We start from the raw sequence: 22,036 nt of genomic DNA, 5'->3' as shown, positions 1-22,036 counted from the left end.
TATATAGAGCAGTGCCCTGAGACGAGTATCTTTAGCAAATCTGTCAGATATCACACCAAAATGCCTCTGACAGCTATCTCAGGCAGCAGCAGAGCACTGCAACACAGCAGCATGAAAACCTGCACCCACTATTTGAAGGCACATTTGGAAATCAGACCACCTTAAACTCACCTCTCCGTCTCTTTCTCTTGGTGTCTCTGTCTCCATCTCTTCCTCTCACAAAGCTTAGCGTGTTATTGTTAATTTGTTTGTGCCATCTATGTAAATAATATCATACTGTTGTTGATACTATAGAAATTAAACACAATGTTTCCTTTCTGGCACAAATGGAGACAGGCCACTGACCTTTATATTGGTTGTCACAGATGCGCGTGACTCCTCCCATACATTAGAGACAGGGGTCAGAGGTCTGAGGTGAAGCTAACTTCACCTCTACCCATGACTCCTGTACTGCTGTCAGAGCACATCATGTCATTTTTGGTATGGAGGCTGCATGAATGGACAACACTTACATCGTCTTCCATCTTGGCACGCGAGGATTTCGGGAGTCTCAGAGCTTATTTGTAGCCAGCGACATGGTTGTTCATCAAATTATGATGTCAGGCCAGAGACACTCAGAGGAAATTTTGATTTGTTGTTCCTTTTTAATAGCAGTTAACCCATTTTATCCTCTTAACCTGTTGATATTTTTAAGACTTGACTCTGATTAACGTGGAGCATTAAAACACAAGAGAGAGCTGGCTTCTATAAATCATACTGAAATCACAATTTATGGTTTTCCAGAGCCGCATACTTGTGACATTGTGGATCAGTTTACACAACTGTACAAGCACACTAAGACAGGAGCAATATATATCAATGTGCTCTGAAGACATCTGCCACTATTTTGGCAGCCATTTTGTTTTCCTAAATACATAGCCTCTCCTCCTCAGCTGTCTGTCTGTCGGTGCTGTCAGCCACTCTTGTGTGATTGGTCTGATGGGCTTGATGCTCATCACTCTGTCAGGCTCTGCTCGCCTTTCATTAGTCTGGGCCCCTCCATCCGCCACACTCACACAAATCACATTGACATCCAAACTCCTCAGATCCACAGAGCAATTTAACTGATATTCATTAGAGGGATGACAAGAGCTGATGGGAGATCTGTGGAGTGGAGGAGTGGGGGGACTCATTCTCCTCCTATCCTATCCCTGTCCTGTCCGCCTCCTTTCTTCCCCCTTCACTGCTGACTTTGTTTTAGGAGCATTGAGGCGCATCGGCGTCTATAACTACCCAGCCCTCAAGGATAGTCGAGACAAAAGAACAATGGATAACACATCTAATCTCCTCTTTATTATCACAGAAAAATACAATTGAGAGGAGTTTTGTGTTTTTCATGCTAAATAATTGGCTACAGCAGATACACAGTTTCTACATTGCTCTGCTCTAACAGCCACTATAATGCTCATCCAAGCAGAAGTCCAATCATTTAGCCCTCTCCCTCCAGCCCCTCATTAACCCCCAAAGTGTCAACTATCTCATTAACGCCCCCAACCATCCTCACCCCGAGTCCATCACTAAGCCTAAAGCATTCATCAACACTTACAGTGTTGAAAAAAAAAAAAACTGATCATGTCTGAGAGATTTGAGTTTTATATCTGCACAGACTTGGTAAGCTTGGAAAACTCACAAGATATTCAATAAGGCAGCTCAGCCTTTTTCATTTGCATTATCAATGGCTACCGGTCTGAATCCCATCTTTCAATTATCATCCTTTGTTAAGGGCTTTATTCTGCTTGTCAGATGTGAGTCATCACTGGGTTCTCCCACAACGTTAGACCAATGTATCCTAAACGTTGGAGGGCCGGGAGCAAGTCTGAGGCGGTAATGAGTTTGTGTGAGAAGACGGGGTCAGGACACAGTGTGTGTGTGTTAATTAATCTGTTCCCGGGTGGGAGGAACTGAAGCGAGATGATGAGATTTAAGAGAGTAAATGGGTGTGCTGCACTCGAGCTGTCCTCTGTTGAGTGAGCGAGCAGGGTTAGAGGCTGGGCAAATGGCCGTCACCATAGTAACCAGATAACTTCCCCCGGCCCCAAGTCACTCAGTCAGTCAGTCATGACAAGCAAAGCCTGGGAACATCAAACACAAAGAACATGGTGTCCCCAGGCTTCTTAAAATAAGACAAAGGTAGATGGTAGAGAATCTGTGGAGTAAATGTGTGTGTGTATGTCTGTATGTGTGTGTGTGAGCCTTTATCATGCATACAGAAAAACATTAAAAAAAGGAAAAAAAAAAAAAAACTTTCTCATTACATGGCACTGAGCCTGAATTGTGACTACTCTGATAGCATCAACACCTGCCAGTAATATTGTTAGATCCAAAATCCTGCTTTGAGGGAATAGCACCTGTCTGTGCATTCTGCACCACTGTCAGCTTGTCTCAGCGCGCGTATATAGGATCTGCTTTATTTTTTCCAAGGGACAGTCTTGGAGTCCAGGTGTGTGCCAGATCTGCTGTCTGTGCCCAGGGCTCCTGATGGCATCCAAGCCCCCGTGGTAATCAGCCCACTCTGCCTGCTGTTGCAGCCCGCCTGCCTCCTCCTCCTCCAGTGGCTCGTTTCAGAAACATCTGGTGGTTTACATGCAGCACACACCACCTGCCAGACGCCTTGCAGGCAGTGGCACCGCTAGCACCTCCCGAGTCCGCCCGACAACAACGCGACGACACAGAAATCACCAGGAATATCTAGACAAATTGTGGTTGCAAAGACAACTGTGGAGATAAATGCTGAGGGTTTTTAAGTTCTGTTCAGGGTTTCTGCAGATGTCTGCTTGTGAGCAATCTGTCAGATGACTTGTAAATGCTTAGTCATTACAATGTGGGACAACAATTGGGAGGGGTGTGGTTTTTTTTTTCTTTTTTCTAAGATGCATGATGTTCCAGGAAGCCAGGTGAAAAATTAGATAACAGCTTGGAAACTACATTTTGGACAGTACTGAGATGTGTCACTTACCTCACCTCATTACCAAACTGCCAAGAAATGTCGCTTGTTGAAATATTGCTTTTTAAATTTAAGTTTCATGATCCACCTTTATCTACAAATTTCTCTGATTGGCAAATATGAGAGAAAACAAATGTTTTATGCAGCAGTTAATTCAATTTAATCATAGAAGCACAAGGCATTAACATATTTGTATTTTTTTTTTATCAAATAACATTTATAAAACTATTGTGCAAAACAATGTCCTTTTAATCTTCTTCAAAGGCTCTGCACCAGTGGATAGTCATAGTCCTCTTAAATTAGGAAATATAACAAGTATGCATAATTTAAACAGCAAGTTGTAAGCTTATACACTATATGTACATTTTTACACAGACCTGGATTTTAAGTGCCCCTTACTCAATGATAAAGAACAAGGCAGCTTTTACAATCAGCAAGAAAATCAATAGGCTGTACAGAGAAAACTATAAAAACAAGCAATGAACTTTTGCTGTTTGGCAGATTCTTTTAAAGGAGCGTTCCCAGGCATTTGGCTGTTTTAAAGTGTTGGAAAAATGACCAGTGGGCATTTAAAAATCTGGACAGGACAGGACATGACTGTACAAACGTAACATTAAAACTTGTTGAACATGCAGTCTACCAGCAAATCAAAACCAAACTCACAAAAATACAAAATAAATACAATAGTCAATACATTTCAAGTTATTAGCTGACCTTCTAGTCAAGAGATTCCCCATTGAATTTGAATTTGTCCACTGTTGTCTCACATTAGCAAAGGTATACATAGAGTGAGGGAGACAACAAATTGGACTGAATATCTCTGACCTACAGTATATTTTGATGTAAAATAAATGTCTTTTGAAAACACAGAGAAATCAGAAATGTTTATAGGCCAAATAGATGTAAACATCTTGTGCTGATGTTTTCAACAGTAGTTTGTGGCATCTTTGTGCATCACCACACCTTGCAAATATTCTCTGTTTTGATTTTATTTTTTTTGTTTTTAACAGTCATTCTACATATGTTTTCCAGTATGTCTACTGCTGAGAGTAATTTAGTGTTTCTCTAGTTCGCACACATATAGCAGATGGTCCTCTGGAGACTTCCCATGGCTCTTGCTGAGGTGAAGCTTGATGGCGTGCTTAGTGGCAAATTTACGGACACAGAGCTGGCAGCGGTACACCGCCCCATTACTACTGCAGTCATCTTGTGATTGTGGAGAGAGGAAGGACTCCAGGGGCACAAGTTTCTCAGTGAGAGAGTGGGAGTCCCTGACAGTCTGTTTGGGGGACAGCTTGGCCAGGTCCCTAATCCTGAACCCTAGGTGGGCTTCCAGGTGGCACACATAAGCTGCTGGGGTTCGGATCTGCGAGGCACAGTCACTACAGAAGAATATAGGCTGACCGGAGTCCAGGTTCTTTAGGAACTTGGTTCTGCCTGTTCTTCTTAGCTGGTACTTGACGTTAGCCAGCCAGTGGCTGATGGTGGTCATAGAGAGACCTGTGAAACGAGATACATGCATTCTTTCCTGCGGGCTGAGGTCATTAATGATATACTTCCCCTCAGATGTCTGCCTCAGGCTTGAAGCGAACTGGGCCTGCAGAAGAAGGAGGTGCTGGGGGTTCCAGTTGGAGTGACGGCCCTTACGTTTGTGCCCGTGCAGGGACGCGTCCTCGTCATCATGAGTAGATCCCACGACCTCAGCTTTATCTGTGACCCGGGACCGTGAGGGAGGCTTTGGGACATGGTGGGACTGTGTCAGGTTCCTCAGCATGTCTGAGATATCTGACAATGCATTTTCATGTAGAGGACTGCTGGATGTGTAGGGAGAGACCACTGTTAGCTTTGCAGGGGTAACAAGGGAGGAGGGGGAGATGGAGGAAGCTGTGGATGAGGGAGTTAGGGGAGCCGAGCCTATGGAGCCTCCTCTTTCACTTTTCCCTTTTGTCAGGTCCATAGGCTGGTCATCGCTGGGCTGGCAAAAACTATTATCAACTACACTTTCTGTCTTTTTGGTCTGTGAGGGAGGAGCGGCCACAGCAGCTCTCTCAGCCATGCTCTGGCTGAGCCTAGAGAGCAGGCTCAGGGGATCTTGGTTTGGCAAGGAGGGCTTGGCTGCTTTCCCCAAATGAATGTTCATTACTGACTGAAGAGCACTTAGAGGGTTGACAAAGGGCTGCTCTGGAGGAGTATGGCCAGTAATAATGGCGGTACTGCATCTCAGCGTCGAGGCGAGCGGGGACTTGACTGCTGTCTCTCTCTTGGGTTCTGTTGCCGGGGATGCTCTGTCGCTATGGCTTCCCCTGTCACTATTGGCTGGGGTGACTGCCCTCCATTCCCGAGGTGAGTCAGCCTCTCCTCCCTTATGTGATTCTCCAGCTTCACTACTGCACGGGGAGAGATGGTTCTCCCTCTTAGGGGACATCTGCTTCACCCTTTGCTCTACTTTTGCTACTTTCTCAGTCACTTTTTTCACTAAGTCCTCCATTGCCTGGAAGTTGTTGCTGGGGAAGGGGGAGGACTGACTAAGCGGTGGGGAAATGAGGGGATGGTTCTTGGACAATGCTCCATCCCCTCCATTGAATAAGAACTTCATTGGGGAATTCTTTTCCATGCCGGCCTGTTGGAGCTTGAGGGCACTAGGGAACTGGTAGGCTGCATGGATACTAGGGTAGCCCCCCCAGCTTGGATTCCCACTCTGGGCCTTGTTAATGGCTGAGGTCACAGTGTTTTCTAGTGATTTGAGAATATCCAAGCCCCCTTTAGGACTCTCCTTCAGGTCCTCTTCAGTAAGATAGTTATACTTTGAGATGTCATATTTTTCCTCCTTCTCAGCATCTTCCTCCTTCCCAATGGAAACTGCAACTTGCTTTTCGTTTCCAACAGCCTCTTGCTTAGTGCACTCCTCCTCGACCTCCTCCTTCTTGATCTCTTTGAGAGGAGGGGAGGTGGCGGGGGGAGTTGTGGTAGTTTGAAGAGGTGGAGGGGAGAAGGTGGAGGGTGCGAGTGGGACGGACTGGACCCTCTGTTCGGTAGGTGTGGCAACCCTCACGGGATTGGGGGAAGTGGCTTCAGGAAGTGTTTTGATTCTCTTTCCCACAGAGCTGGTCACCCTCAGGAAGTGTCCTGTCACCATCATGTGGGTTCTCAGCTCTTGCAGTGTATTGTGGGAACTCCCACACTCCATACACTTGAGGATCTGGAATTTGTTGGACTCAAACTGCCAAGCATAGCTAGCGCCGTTCTGGTGGCCATAGCGGTTATTGGGGGTGGTGTAAGGGCTTGAGGAGGGTTTCTGTGAGGGTTCACTCAGGTCTGCCTGTGGGTGCTTAGCTTTAGGGGTTCCTTCTCTAGAGCGTGGTGAGGCAGTGAGGTCCAATCCCACAAGCCCCCTTTTCTTAGAAGACATTATTTTGGCTGCCACAGGGGCCATGGGCTCCTTCAGAGGCACTTTCTGGTAGTGTTTGGTCTTGATCATGTGGACGCTGAGGTCCTGGAGGGATTCAAAGGAGTGCCCACAATACATGCACTTCAAAACTTTCTGGGCGTCCTCCTTCCCCTCCATTTCCAGCAGGGACCGCTTACGTGGTTTAGACCAGCGCTTTGCACCACTGCCTGCCCTATCCTGGTTGTCATCGCGGTAGTGGCCTGTGTCATTCATGTGAACTGTCAGCTCCACCAGGGTGTCATAAGCAGCGCTACAGCCCTTACAGCGGAATTTACTGGCCCCAGTGAAGATTGAGCCAAAAAGCTTTGGGTTTTGCCTGTGGAGCTGGACTGTACTAAAGAGGCTGGGCTCAGACTGAGCAGGGTGACGACTCTGGGGAGGATGCTGTTGCAGTGTCTTTGCCACTGCAGACTGGTGCCAGTCATAGCTACCACTGCTGGAGCTACTACTGCTACTAGTGCTATTGCTGCGAGTTGGCTTCTCTGTAGAAGCCAATGACTGCGCCTGTGGCGGTGTGGAATTAAAGTTCAGCGGTGGCCACAAGGGGCTGGTCAGGAAGCTCGAGTAGATAGCCTTCATTTGTTCTAAGGTGTCCATGCCTATGGGAGGTGTCTTAGTGCCACCATTCAGAGGTGCTGTGACCAAGATGCCCTCAGCTTTTCTGGAGGGGCTCTCAAAGTCTGAGAGCCGGTCACTGGTCTCGCTGACATGTGACTCACTGTCCATCTCGTGTCCCGAAAGCTCGGCGACCCCAGCTGATTCCTGGTCACATGCCTGCTCCTTGACAGGCCCTGCGCTTTGCTCCACAAACTCATCTTTCATAGGAAGGTCATCCTGAGGGGCTGAGGGCAGGTCGTCTGCTTCCGCCTCCTCATCCTCCACAGTGTGCTCTGTCAGCTCCTCGGGAGAATAGGCTGCAAGGAGAATGGAAACAAAGAGAGAAAGAAAGAGATGAGTTAAATTGCAGGGAGTGAAAACGCTATGTTAGAATAACTGGAGAAAAAGTTTCCCTGCTATGTGTGCCCGAGGACTCCCAGGGATAAATGAGCCATCTGTGTGGGAGCCTTTAAAGCTGAGCTGAGAAATTACAGTCATCCCATTTCACCTCATCAACCGTTGAGGTGTTATTTTCCTCTAGGCGAGCCTGTATTTATATACTACCCCAGCCACACGGAACTTATGCCTCCCCTCTTTTCACTCCTTCTATTGGAGGAAAACAAAAAAGAAATATCTTGGCAAAAACATAATGCGCCATTTTATTTATCTCAGGGCGCAACAGCTTGAAATGAAAACTAAATCTGAAATTAATGAAGCCCAATCTCACTGTGGCATTCTCCTCTGGGGTAATAAATGAGTTGGATCAACCTCCATCTGTCAGTTAATATGTCTGACGCCTCTTCATCTGCCTCTTCTCTGATTACACACACATACATGCAGACACACACACATACACACGCACGCAGACAAAGAGCATATCTTGAAGAATTTCAGGAGAAAGATGTCAGAATTTTGTTGTGAAATTTTGACATGTTGGAACTTCCAACAGTGTCATCTGGACTGAAGTGAGTTCATTAGTTTCTTAATATGTAGAAGATAGCCAACACTTGCGCTGCATTCTAAAAAGCAAACCTCACGAGTCCAAACAGGTGTTAAATGTCATGCAAACATAATACAAATAAATTTCACACATCATAAAAAAAGAAATGAACAAAGGGAGGAATAAAATGAGACTGAAAAACTAAAAAGAGGGGTAAAAAGGATGAGAGGAAAGTAAGGATCACATGATGGCTATACATTAGTGACCAGTCACTCTGCATGCTGGCACCCACTACTCACATGGAGGGAAATGATAAGTGTGTGTGTGTGTTTACATGTATGCACAGACACACAAACTCCTGTGTCTCCTGCGGTGGCGAGCCTAGCCACCTAATGCCAGCTCACCCACCACTCACCCCCTTCTTCCGCAGTGTCACCATGCCCCCCTCCCTCATTTCCTGTCCACCTCACTCACCAAACCGCTCAACTTAAGGAAAAACAAATAATCTCTGAAAACAGTGGACGGCCTGTGGACAGGTCTGAGGCCATTTGGACAATATTGTAAACTAAGACAAATGCCACAGAAAGAAGCTGTAGGTATAGGCTTTAATGGTTTGGGCACTCACACAGTTGGGCCTGTGCATGTGAACACACACAGATACACACACACGCTGTGACTAAATCCTTCATTCCCCCCACCGCCCAACACACACACGTCCAGTCTAAACAAAAATGTCATAGCTGAAATAACTCTCATTTCCAGTGCTAACAGCCAATCTCTAGGCAGCCATGCGGCTGGCGCTGGTCTGATTTGGGCCCTGGGGGCACAGTCAGCAGGCAGCCCCACTGAGAGGCCAGCCTAATGGAGACCTGGCAGGTGCGGCCCACTCTTCGTCCTCCCGGAGATTTGGTTTGTCACTGGGTATCCATTACCTGCCATTCTCCGCTGATAGGCCCCGACAGCCCTGATCAAAAGATGTCGTCGGGCCCCAGTCCGCTTGGCAGTCAGTGGCATGTCGTTTGTAAAAAGGGCCAAGCAGGGTGTAAATAAAATGACATGATCACTTCCCCGGCCCCTCATGTTCTGGACACAATTATGATAATGTGGACGTGGAGGGGAGGGAGGGGCCTGGGAGGGATGGAGAAGGGGGCGAGGAGGTAAATCGCTCAAGCTCAGGCAAACATGCAAGGGAGATATCTCACTGCTTCCAGTGCTCAAGCGACTGCCCACACCCTCTTTCCTTTCGCTTTACTTTCTCTTCCACTTCCTCTCTGGTAAGGTATTCATGTCAGATTCTCATTTGAAAGAGGAAATCCAGCCAGGATGAGGTAGTTAATGTGTTTGTGTCCTGACTAGCTGGTCACAGATGTCAGCTTGCATCAGGCGAGGCTGGCACATCGCTTGACCAAGTTGTCAGGTCACCTTTCTCTTTCTCAGCGAGAAAATATTCCACATATTTCTTCACGTTGTCTAGCTATTTCATCAAACTACCGCTACATACAATTTTGTGTCATGCTATCAAACCTGTAAGCCTTCTCAGGCCTCTCTCTGTGCCTACTTTGTAGTAAATGTTTTACATTTCATACTAATAGAGCTGCGGCCCTATAGGTTATTGTTCATTTGTCATTAAGCCTTGATAGCGCAGAGAGAGGGAGAGAAGTCCAAAAGGACCAACTATAAAACCTACAGAGTCTAGCCTGTGCTCCCAGGCAATTTAAAATGCAAAACAAAAACCATTATGTCTGAGCACTATCTGTTAATTTAATCCCCAATGACTGATAATCCATCACACAGGGCGACAACCACATCCAATTATTCTCCCTGGCTTGACTGACAACAGAGGTGATTTATCAAGCTAATAAAAGGTGATGGGAGTATAGAGGCCTCCCTTAGAATAAAAAAAAAAAAAGAAGAGGATTATGAATACAACAATACTCGTGGATGCAGTCTAAACTAATATCTAAGCATATGGTATAGGACCAATGTATGAGTTTTCCTGGTGTGTGTGGGTGTGTGTGTGAGAGAGAGACAGAGAAAGTGAGTGTGTGTTGTTGTAATGATAAAGTGAGCTGATGCCATGTGGGGAAAAGACAAGAATCATTAGGTTCCATGAATGATTCCTTGGGGGGGGGTAAGAAGGGTAGGAGGTGCACATTCACACAATCAACATCTCAGTCACGGCTTGCACAGAAATAACAATAACACGTTCACTCAAACACACAAGCTGCAGAAAACATACGGCTCACGCGAAGAAGGTACACAACCTAAAATACACTCTCACGTAATTATAAATAAAGGTAGTCAGTCAGTTATGACCCCCCACCCCACCCCACCACCACACACACACACACACACACAAACACACTCATACATGCACGTAGATGCAAGAGATGAGGAAAGATAGTGACATCTTGGCTTCCAGGAGGCATTCCTGTGGAGTATCATTTTCATAAACATAAGGGCCGCAGACGAGGAGGGAGAGATCATCTGATAGAAATACTGCAGTGCTGCTCTGACGATCAGGAACAACAGACAGGGCAGGGACAGGGGGTGATTAAGCAGGAAGGTGCTGCCTCTATAGCAGAGCAGTTCAGTGTCTCTGTCTCTGTCTCTCTCTCTCTCTCTCTCGCTGTCTCCTTCCCTCTGTCCCATGGGTTGTTTCTCCTCAAGTGCTGCTGAAAGCACTGTCTGTTTTTGATGCTGTGTTTTAAATAGGCCTCATATGCAAGAGTGATAATACGTAGACCTAAAAAGATCTATCATGCATCTCTCAAGTAGGAATCTTTGCACCTCTTGGATGTCTGTAACAGCTCAACCAAGCACACAATTTAATCTCCACATACATTTGAGAATCTCTTAGTGAATTCGCGAAAATGCAAGCTTCAAGCTACAACTAACACCAGTCTGTTTTCTTAAATCAGCCCCCACGATGACCAAAGTGCATAATTCCTTGTCTGGACTCCATTTCTGGAGAAACAGTCTGGGAGCCAGATCACACCCAACAGCAGCGGGGTAAACAGGATGTGTCATTAAAAACTCTACCTGCTTGTCTGACCCTGCTTGGTCTCTGAAAAAAAAACAAAAAGCAGGTACAACCTTGCCACAGGCGTCGTGATATAAAAAAGCTGAGTCCTTTGAGCGGTCATCATGAGTACAATATTTCATCTGTGTTTTTTTTTTTTTTTAATGCTAAAAAAGCTGCTGCATGGACAGCAGATGTCTGTATACTGTAGAAAAAATGTGTTTCTTTGTCTGAAATTATTGTGCAAAGATGTGGGGAAGGAAATCCGTTTAAAATCACAAGAACCTACCTCTATTTCAAATAATCAGTAATCAGTTCTTAGTCTTTTCACAAACTTGTAATGTAAAATAAGAGTGTAAATTGTAGTGTTTAAGGAGATTCAAAAGAAAAATAAGAATATTTAATTAACATCCTAAGAGGGAAAGAAACGTTTGTGGGGTTTCACAGCTCGATTACCTCATTATTTATAACTTTATAACTTTATTACTGTACGCAGAGAGAACTGTACCATGCACAAAGACACTACTGGGATCCAGGGAGGGGAGAGGAAATTGTCTACATGGGTGGTCCCTCATAGCTTACAGTAAAGATTTACAGGAAAAGTTTTATGGTGTGTTTTCAGAGACAAAAAAAATCAAACAACAGAAAAAAGACAGCACAGGGATCACTGCCTATTGTTAGTGGTTTAATCAATTTTAAAACTATGCACAATCATGGGATTGTGTTCTATAGACATTGAAGAAGTAATACACATTGAGCTGAAATTCTACTCTAAAAGATGACATAAAATAAATAAAGTTGACTATTTTTACTATCCTGTTGAAGAGCAGAGGAAGGGGGTCAGAAATTGTTGCCGAGACCTTTGATCACATGTTGGCTGAGGCATCTGGAGTCAGTCGGTAGCACAGGAGGCCTCAGAGAGGAGAGAGTTAAACTGTGTCACAACATGACAAGAGTTTCTTGACATGTGTACAGTATTTTAACTGGACCTTGATGCCCTTAAACCAACATAGCCCCTCAGCGGGGGGCTCTTACTGACAGGAAACAGCTCCAGAACACTACAGGACAGGAAGTCACCTCAGTCTCAATCAAAAAAAAAAAAAAAAAACAACCCACAAACCGCAGACTTCCACCCACTCTCTCAAGTTTCCCAGCAGCCTAAAACTCTTTAAATAGATTAGAATAATTTAGTCCAAAAACAGCCCCATTCTGTCAAAATAGCAGCAGATCAGTAACATACCTAAAATGCCTCTCTGTTGTACACATTTGTCAAAGTAACACACTCAATCAAACTTAGCTCTCTGCCTCCTTTCCCTTTGATCCTTACAGGCTGGCTCCAAGTCCCACGAGAAAATATGTAACAGGTGATCTGTGGCCATCTGAAAAATTAACAAGTCCTGACATAAGTCGCTTTTACAGATATGACCAGAGAGGGTTATCAAGTGCCGCTCACATTGTGTGTGTGTGGTTTTTTTTAATGCAAGACTCTGCTACTACATTATTCTCATACAAGCTATCATGTTGCAAGCGATCATGGATGTCTGTGTCAGTTTTTATTTGTGTGTGTTCTCTACCCCCTGATGGCATTGTGAATACACTGTGTCCGCCGATTGTAGTGCAGGATGTGTGATATGGGAGATGGGAAAAACAGAGAGATCATTCTGGCCCCAGGCAAAGCTTAGGGCTGAACCTTGTCAATGCACATAGTAAGAGGAGAGAGAGAGAGAGTCAGACAGAGAGACAAAAAGAAAGTGAGGCTGAGAGAGAGAGAGAGAGAGAGAAAGAAAGAAAGAGAAAAAGACACAGGCACCAAATAGATTCAACCCTCGGCCGATTGTTGTGTTACGACCTCAGAGCTGCCAGCTGCGCGTACAGACCTTCAAGACCTGAAAATTCATCTAGTTTATCTGACATGAGATGAGTCATGAACGCATAGGGCCTCCCGTTACTAACGCTAACAAAGCTAAGAGAACGAGACAGATGTCTGAAACTTGATGCAGACACAATAAGCGATAAACAAAATGGAAACAAATGGAAAAAAAACCCCAACGCAAACAGCTTCCACAGGTGCACGTCCAAGGGCAGTAATAAGGATCGAGGCACTGCGGGAAGACGATGTTCCAGTCCGACATACACACAGAGCCTGTCTCGTCTCATGATACGTAGTCAGTCAAACTTCCTTCAACTCACTTCTCTGCCTCTTTCTTTCCATCATTCTCTCTAAAACAAAACACCATGAAGCGGAGCTGCTGTTTATTTCCCCATTCTCTCAACTGTTGAAGTCTCATATAACAATGCTGTTAAAAGGTCACCGGGTTGTGTGAATGAGGCCAGACAGTAAAACAGGAGGATGAAGGTGAGGCTCAAACTAAGGATATTCTAGGGTTCAATACTGAAAGAACTGTATGTCTGACTTTAAAAAAAAATTTGATCTGAATTTATGCCAGAATTCCTACCTGTTAGAACATTTCCTTTGCCAACATTTTTGTAGAGACAGGGATTTTGCAAAACACAGATTTACTTGAAGCCTTGCAAATACCAGTGATCTGAAAAATTTTAAAACGGCACGTCAGTCCTAACCCAATAATCTAAACTGAGCTATTTTGCAATGTAGATCAGTGTACCTGAAATGTGTCTGTTACATTTTGACAGTGCATAGAAAATCTGCATGCACTACAGGTACAGTAAATACAGTAGATCAAAGTCATACCACTTTGCAAGAGCCAGCTTAGTTAATAATTTGAATGTTCATATTTCTTTTCAGTTTCCAGTAGAGAGTTTCTATAAGTGATTAAACTGGGCCTGTTTGAACTCTCTGTCTGATTAACTCATGTTTTCTTTGTTCCATGAACTTACTTCATGCTGGAGTCATAGCAGGGAGTACAGGCACCTGACTTTTTGTTGTTGCCTCCTTGCGTCTATAATAGCAGGTTCAGAATGTTACCATGACTGATAACAGAAAGAAAAGATGTCCAAAACAATATAATCTCAGATCTGCATAACTGTAGATCTTAGATTATGGTTGTAGTTTACAACCATAATCATTCAGGGCAGGTCTGAAATCAGGCCTAATGTAGTTTGTAGTTGGGACTAAAGTTGAATCGTATGGTAAAGGGGAAAGCGGAGGTGGGGGGCTGAGGGGAATAAAGTTGGGGCTTGGGAGTCAGACAACCTAACCCCCCTCACAACGCACAGCTGCTGCCATGATCGCCTAGCAACGAGGAGGTGATGGACGCAGCCTGAAGATGGATGGCCACCATAAATCACAGTAGTGTGTAGGAGGAGGAGGAGGTAGGAGACAGAGAGAGGGAACAAGAAGAGGCCAAAAAACAAAACAACATTTTTTTTTCACTTTCCTGTAACAGCAGCAGTGCTGGCCTTGCCTTGACCTCTTACTGTACTCTTTTATTCATGATTGTTGGGGAATGACGCGGGGCTGGGGACACTTCTGGGCAAGGCTAAATGGAAACTTCTAGGTAATCATTACAGTCGGTTATATTGGATCCAATGGATCATTTTATAATGTATAATTGCAATAAAATCCATTGAGTCTTCTGTGTGCCCTTTAGTGTCTAGAATTTTTTCATGATTCCACTAACTTTTTGAAGATGATAATAATGACAGACTATACCTTTCATAAAGAAACCCTCCAGGCAAGGCAATCTGGGTAGTGTAGTTGTGGGATAAACATCCCTGGGCTATCTGATTATGGCCTACTGCTGCGGCACTGGTGTCTAGTAACACTCAGAGAGAGCGCTCAGCCATCCATCACACAGTGAGTGTCTGTCTAAGGCTTTCCACCCTGCTTCTTCTCGTCCTGGCTCTCCAGTTACAGCCATACACGGCCTGCCTAAATAATATTCTTCATGATAAATGGCACTATAAGCCTGGTATCCATCATTAATCTGATTTTTAAAGAAGCATCCATCTTGGAGAGAGCCTGTTAGGGCCACGGGAGAGCAGAGCAGCTCGGGTTCATTTAAAGGCCAGGCTGCTGCATGAGTGATACCTGTCAGCTCTGCTCATCAGGGAGCAGCGCACACACACACTCATACGACATTAAACATTGACACCATATGGCCACACGTGTGCATACACACAGACACACACACACCTCTACAGCGCCTCGGTGCGTGTCCACTGTGCATATATTATGAGTATACAACACTAATACGCTTGTCAGACCTTTACACTCACAAAGGATATTTCTCCCCTTCATTCAGACATCTAGAGATGTGTCATGGAAGAACATTCTGTCACTCATCAAAACACAACTCAGTGTAACTCAATCCTCCCTGTCATCTCGAAAAAATCTCCCCTCCCAAAACACGTCTCCTCAAGGGTTTCAGGAAAACTCACTCTTCCCTGGAAAAACTCTCTCACACACACACACACACACACATATACACAAAACAACATTCTCCTTTCCTAGCTCTCCATTCCTCTGTCTCTCTCCACTGACTCTGCACCTCATTCTCCATTCCTCTCCTTCTCTTTGTCTCTCTCCGTCCACTCTGTCTTGTTTTCCCCTCTTTCACTCTCTCTTTCTCTTCCTCTCTGCCCTCTATCCGCCTCCCTTCTCTGTGTGTCTGGTAAAGCCTGTTTGATAAATGACACACGTCACCGTGTCAGAAGCGAAGGGTGGGTCAGTGATAAATGACTCTGTTGAAAAGGAAATCGGCTCTCTGGCTTGGCCGGGCTATTCTCCTCCTGGATTGGGTTTCAGGACCCCTGAAGACCGGAGCGGCTCAGTTTCCCCGAAAAGAGCACACATCCCACCAGGCTCTGACGCTCTCTACCTCTGGGAGGGGTGGGAGACTGAGGGAGAGGGAGAGGGTGGGTGGGAGGTGGGGTTGGAGGGATCCAGCCTGTCCCAATTGTCGCCACAGTGCAGCTGCATCTATCACAACAGCGGTGGGACTATTTTTACAAAGCCTCCGACTCAGTGCCCAGACAGCAGTCCCGGCTGAAAACCTCGGCTGAAAGCACACTGAAAGCTGAAAGGGAAGAGTGGATGGCTAACGGTTTTCTATTTGTGACACTACTACAGCACTTACACTTCTCTTTCTCTCCTGGAGTCCAACCCTATGGCTTGACATCTGCCAAGTGTGTGTTAAAAAGGAGAGAAGGCCCATTTCACCGCCCCCGCTCCTCTTCTCCTTTTCGTACCCACCACCAGCACCTCCTCCTCTTCCTCCCCCTCTGCCCTCTTTCTCTCCTCTCTTACACTCTCTCTTTCACTCACTTGCTGGCAGGGTGGCACTGTTATCATTACACAGGCAGGATTTATGGAGTCAGGGCCTATGGCAAAAACAAAAAGGCATCTGTCAATACCTGTGGGAAACACTCTGTCAGCCCTCCTCCTCCTCCTCCTTCCACTGGTGCTCACAGCCTCATTAGGTATGCACTTATCAGACACATAGATCACAGACGTGACTCAACCTCACCGGAATCCAGCCACAGGACTTTCATTAGCAACGGGGCCTGCAAGGCCAAAACATTCGCCGCGCTCACACCTGCAAACAACGCCAGCGGAGGCGTGTTGTTGTTGTTAAAGCTTGCTAACACTGTCAGTCCGTATGTCGGCCGAACAATTAAGTCCCAACTCGCGCTCCCCTGCTGCTTCCGTAAGGGCATGCTTTTCACACATAAACAACAGGAAGGCAGACAGATATAAAAACAACTTACTTCATTTCACTTGCTGCTTTTACAACCCAGTCACAACATGTGCGCATGTGTCTGTAATGTGCGCTGTAAATGCTTCTATCTTTACTAGCGGCAACCCTGCATGTTTGTGTGCTATATCATGTGTTTCTACACTGGCATATGTGCTATAGAGGTAATGTGTGAAGAAAGACAGAAAAGAGGAGAAAAAGAAGCTGTGCAGTGTAAAGGGCCTACAGGGTTAAGAGAATTATGGCCTTACCCCAGCAGGTGGTCTACGCTTACAATTCCTTTCATCACTATCACAAGCCAAACGACACACACTCACACACATTCAAACCCAGCAAATCACAAAGTGCATGCCCGCTAATGTGATCGTGCACACACGCACACACTCACAGGCAGACATGAGTGATGGCTGCCAGTCTGGCAGCTATAATCCTGACCCTGCAGAAAGAAGAGACTGTTGCTGTGGAGCCTGGTCCACATCAGACTTCCCCCACCCTTCTCCCTCTGCGTCGGACTCTCTTTTATACACAATCATAGACAAATGACCAGGGTACAGGTTATGACAGAGAAAAGGGGAGGGTGGCTCTTTCTCTCTCTCTCTCTCTCCGATGGTCTGATAGCGCACTGACACACACAACACTCTGAATATTGTAAATGCACTGGCACCTCTCTGCTGACATACTGTACAGGTTAGACATTCCAGTGAAATCACTGTGTCATTGCCCACATGCCGTAAAGCCAATGTCGACTTCCTGTTAAGTCGGTGGACTATTTCAACTTTCTGCAGTCATTTCAACAGCTTTGGGCCTGGGGCTTGCACCGCAGCAAAGGAAGGAGGTCTGTATTTCCACAGCTGGGAGAGCGCCTTTCTCATGTTTGCTCGGCTGTTTATGTGGCCAGCTGCCCTTGGTTGTTAAGAGCACTCAGACCTGACCCAGGTACGCAGGCCCATTTGTCACCTGCAGCGGAAAATTGAGTTACAGCACAACCAAAGGCGAGCGGCTCTGTGTAATATCAAGTTGATTACATCAAAGTGGTGGCAAACCTCATTGGGCTGGGCACCCCGAGCTTGTCATCTCCAATCACAGGGCCTGTCAGGACTCCATCAGCCTCACGGCTAATTGGACCAACGCTAATGAAGCAGGCAAAACAAGTTTTCTACTGTGGAGAGAGAAACCCTCTCAGACGGAGGAAGGAAAGAAAGAGAGGGAGAAACTGAGGGAGTGTGTGTTTGAGAGACAATGAGAGAGCAAAGCAGGGTGGGTGCGTGTGTGTATGTGGAGGTGGGGTGGGGGGGGGGAGTAGATTTTTCATGCAAGTCTCAAGGTTGCAGTGGGCTGACTCTCCCCCTAAGTCCCTAATCAAGGCCCATCATCTGTCATCCTTTTCTTTGCTCTCTCTATCACCATGCTCTGTGCTGCAATCAATTCATCATCACCCTTTGTGTGCCACTGAACAGTTGACAACTTTATAACTTGCAGCTGCACGGGCTGACTGACAGGGGTGGAAGGGGAGCATGAAAAAATGAAGAAATGAATAGATGAATGAATGAACAAAGAAGCATGGTTTCAGGGAGAAAAAGTTGTTTTCTAAAAACACAAAACGATCTATATTACAGCCTTTTATTCCCTTTCGTCAACAGAGAAACAGCAGTGTAGCAGGGAGGAGAGAGTATAGAGGAGAGGAGGAGATGAAAAAAAAAAAAAAACATCCTTCTCACTGATCTGAAATCAGAAAGCTTTCAGTCATTCTTTATGTGCTCCCCGCGGCCACTCTGAGCCAGTGAGCATGTACATTAGGCTGGGGCATTTTGATGAAATAAAAGCCCAGGCCAGCTTATGGCTAAACAGAATGGGAGCACTCACTCAGCCTGTCTCTGATTGACCATTAAAGCCATTGATGAATGGGCCTGTCAGGGGAGAGACAATTAAATCAAACATGAAACAAAGCCGTTGTGACGGCCCGGTCTGACAGAGCAAACCCATTCCTCCCCTCCATTACATAGCACACGGCTCCTTTTACAACCCCTAACCCACTCCTCCCGCCTCCTCTACCCACTGAGTGTGTGTGTGTGTGTGTGTGTGTGTGTGTGTCCAAAGTGAACAAGTGAGCATGTGCACATGGGAGTGTGATGTTCCCCTGCTGGAAGTGTGTGTGTCTGTTTGTGTGTGTGATGTCTCACTGTGAAACCACTTTGTCCCCCCTTCTTTCACTTTTTCGTGAGTCACTTGACCATTAGAGTGAGAGAAAGGAAGTGTGTGTGTGTGTGTGTGTGTGTATGATAGAACGAGAGAGAGAGGGAGAGAGAGTAAAAAGTACACAGGGCCTTTCAAAGTGGTTTAAACGTGACGTCAGGGGCCTGCAGCACATGGTGGGAAGTGATTTTCTGATGCAAATCGGGAAGGATCAGATCAAAGCCGCATGACAGCCAATCAATCAACCGTCAAATCAGACATGGCAACTGTCGATTACGGCTCCTTCCAGCCCACGAAACCCCATTGTCTGCCCTCAAATTGTTTATCTTATTCCAAGAAAAGAAAAAAAGCTCAGAGGTAGAGCTTTTTTTTCGCTTGTGCAAAGAAGTTATGCGCTCGGATCAAATGCGCACAAAGCCCTTATGCCCCCCCCCCACCACCTTTTACGGCACGCACCATCAAGAAAACACTGCTTATTTCCAAAGGGATTGTCCTTACAGATCGAATGTACATGGCAGTTAGGATCGGTAAACTATCAGGGATTTCAAGTTGGGAACAATAGGAAGCGAAAGTTTACAGCAGGCAACTCATCCGATGGGACTACAGTAGCTGCGCAACGTGCAGAGCGAAAACGCAGATTGTTGTATACAAACTGTACATCCGCTTTAAAAAGGATAACAGTTTCTACGAGGTGTCGCAAGAGTAGCCAAGAGTGACAAAGCGCATCGTTAGAAAACACAAAGTGGAAACGGAAATGCGGTGACTGTAAAGTGAGCTTTACAAAACAAAGGTAACATCCGCAGCTTTGTGATAGTAAGCCTTATTTTTTACGCACATTATAGTTGGATACACGTACCTGCTGCGCGCTTCGGCGCTTCTTGTTTCCTCCGTGGCATTTTTTATTTGTGGGGATTTCCGTGAAACTCTTCTTCCTTTTTATATATTTGATATACCCCCTCGCTGTATCCGGGAAGATCCACCTCTACTCAAAAAAGATTCACGCCTTCGTGTAGTAGACTGCACAACATCGGGGAGTCCGATGGAAAGAAAAACTAAAAATCATCGTTACGGAATCGCAGCCTGCGGTGAAAAGTCAGCGGAAAAATAAATAAACGAGGTGGGGGTGATTTTTTTTTTTCTCTGGTGTGGTCGCGTTGAGAATGTCAGCGGTGATAGCCAGCGTCCACCTCGGCTGCCTGGTCTGGCAACAGGCAAAGTTGAGGGATAAGAGAGACGATCGCGTCACTCACAGCAGGAGAATGGGCAAACCCACCGCTCCGTTAACTCTTTACTTCTCAGAGAGGGGCGGACACCACACACCGAGTGTCCTCCTACCTCTGCCTTTTCATATGAATCACAGCTCATGAGCTATTAGTTGCTTATTACACAGAGTGGGATGATCATTCCCAGCCACAAAACCACAGACAATCTGAATAATATTCCAATTATGTCAGCAGATATGTGTCACTTGGCTTCATCGTCAGTGAATTTAACCTTTATCACATTTTAGTTTTAATCTGTCATGGTCACATTTCCATGGAAATGTATGACTTTGCTGCATTTACATCTTATTATTACTGCTGGTCTATTATGGTTGTTTTAAGTGATTAGAATTGACACTAGTGACAAAATATTTTTGATACAGGCTTTGTCTTCTTCTTGTCTTCTTTGCAAAAACACACATTAACACTTTATTAAATCTCACAAATTTTCAAAGCTTTTGTTCAGGTTCATAATAATAAGATTTCACTTGTTTTGTGCAAGGAAAGTCACTAAAATTGCAATGTAAATCAGGATTTGTTAGTATTGCATTATAGCATTTGTTTCGTTTTTTTTACACAATATGGTGTTACAAATGTTTAAAATATATGATATATATGAATATATAAAATAACATAATTGACTATTTGTATATTATTAGATTACATTAAATTTAACTTTATTGCCATTGTACCTAGTTCCAGTACAACACAATGCATTTTAGCAAATAACTATATAGTACCAACAGTGGAGGAAAAAAGATTCATATTTCTACATATTTAAAGATAAACACATGTACAGAATGAACAATAAACCACAGGGATGGTGTTAGTAGAAAGAGATGTATTTTAACATGTAAACAAATAACAAAACAATATTTCAAATGTATAGTACGAAGTAATGTAATAGTATGGACAGGAACCATTTAATAGCATATGTAGGAGAATTAATCTGATTGTTTTATATGCAGAATAGCAACAGCAATTGGGTTTGTTAAGTATACAGTGTAAAAATGGCTGACTTAAATACAAACAGTCAAAAATAGTCAATAACAGGAAGTGCTAATACAGAAGACAATGATCCCAGTGGTGCTCTTCTTACATGTTGCTTAAGTCACTTTTATAATTGTATTTATTAGGAAAATATCCTCACGTAGTCTGCAGCATGTATCTTATAACTGGTGCAAAAATTTGCTAAGCAACCCCAACACCCCCTCACTCCACTGCCCTGAAATGCAAACACGCCTGATGCCTTTTCCTTGCTAATTTAATGTGAGCAGTTAAATGTTAGCTTTCATCACAGTAAAAGCATCAGTTCTCCCATATATACACATTAGGGAGAGATCAAAGCCAGTTCAAGGAAGGAGCGTTAAGTCTTAGTGCTAAGGTAATGAGTTTTTTTTTTTTTTTTTTTCACCACTTGTCTCTCCTTTTTCTCGAGCCAGCAGTATCTCTGCAGAGTGGGATGGTCCCGGGTCTCCCCCTGTGCCTCTGATGTGTGCTGACCCCTGCCAGCGAAAAAGATTTATACAAATACCGAAACATGCTGCGCGTGGGAGCTTGATGCTGCCGCGCACATATTTTCATATTTCGCACACACAAAAAATGTAGTGGAGAGTGCTCAGGCTCAAGGGTCTGCTCACTCTCAGAAATCTCAAATACTAACAAATGGCAACATAAACACCACACACACACTCTTTCTCTGATTCTCTCTCTTTCACACACACATACTTGTGCACACACAAACATCCTCACTCAGGGAACAAGAATTAAAGGCCTCTCTGATCAGGACTCGCCCCTGCTTCCCCATCTCTAAGAACACAGAGGCTGGGTCCCTGTCACTTTAACAACATGAAATTACAACCCAAATGGGATGTCAGGGGTTAGCAGTGTCTCTAAGAGAACTATGTGAATATATT

At 45.0% G+C, this 22,036-nt stretch overlaps 1 protein-coding gene across 5 annotated transcripts; it reads right to left on the bottom strand.

Annotated features, from left to right (window-relative positions):
- Positions 1-3,903: 3,903 nt before the first annotated feature.
- tshz3a (teashirt zinc finger homeobox 3a) lies at positions 3,904-20,125 on the bottom strand. Of its 5 annotated transcripts, none has more exons than XM_018664342.2 (3): positions 19,715-20,125; positions 12,318-12,369; positions 3,904-7,345 (listed from the first exon to the last, which is right to left on the bottom strand). In XM_018664342.2, the coding sequence occupies exons 2-3, from the start codon at positions 12,367-12,369 to the stop codon at positions 4,038-4,040; spliced, it is 3,360 nt and encodes a 1,119-aa protein (XP_018519858.1). In that variant the 5' UTR covers positions 19,715-20,125; the 3' UTR covers positions 3,904-4,037. The 5 variants fall into 5 exon arrangements, with proteins under 5 accessions (XP_018519858.1, XP_050929475.1, XP_018519859.1 ...); XM_051073518.1 differs by lacking the exon at positions 12,318-12,369 and adding an exon at positions 16,236-16,291 and having other exon boundaries at positions 19,715-20,124; XM_018664343.2 differs by lacking the exon at positions 12,318-12,369 and having other exon boundaries at positions 19,715-20,124.
- Positions 20,126-22,036: the final 1,911 nt, after the last annotated feature.

This window comes from Lates calcarifer, linkage group LG10 (genome assembly GCF_001640805.2).
Source record: "Lates calcarifer isolate ASB-BC8 linkage group LG10, TLL_Latcal_v3, whole genome shotgun sequence".
Taxonomy (NCBI): Eukaryota; Metazoa; Chordata; class Actinopteri; family Centropomidae; genus Lates; species Lates calcarifer.
The sequence above is the reverse complement of the archived record's forward strand: the minus strand, read 5'-3'. Positions and strand labels throughout refer to the sequence as shown.

What these genes read in the sequence shown, in the direction of transcription:
- tshz3a (XM_018664342.2), bottom strand. Translation starts at nt 12,369, where the DNA reads ATGGCCACAGATCACCTGTTACATATTTTCTCGTGGGACTTGGAGCCA. An exon ending in GTGGGACTTGGAGCCAGCCT is followed by an intron (nt 7,346 to 12,317) that starts GTAAGGATCAAA and finishes TTCTCCTTGCAG; the next exon opens with CCTATTCTCCCGAGGAGCTG.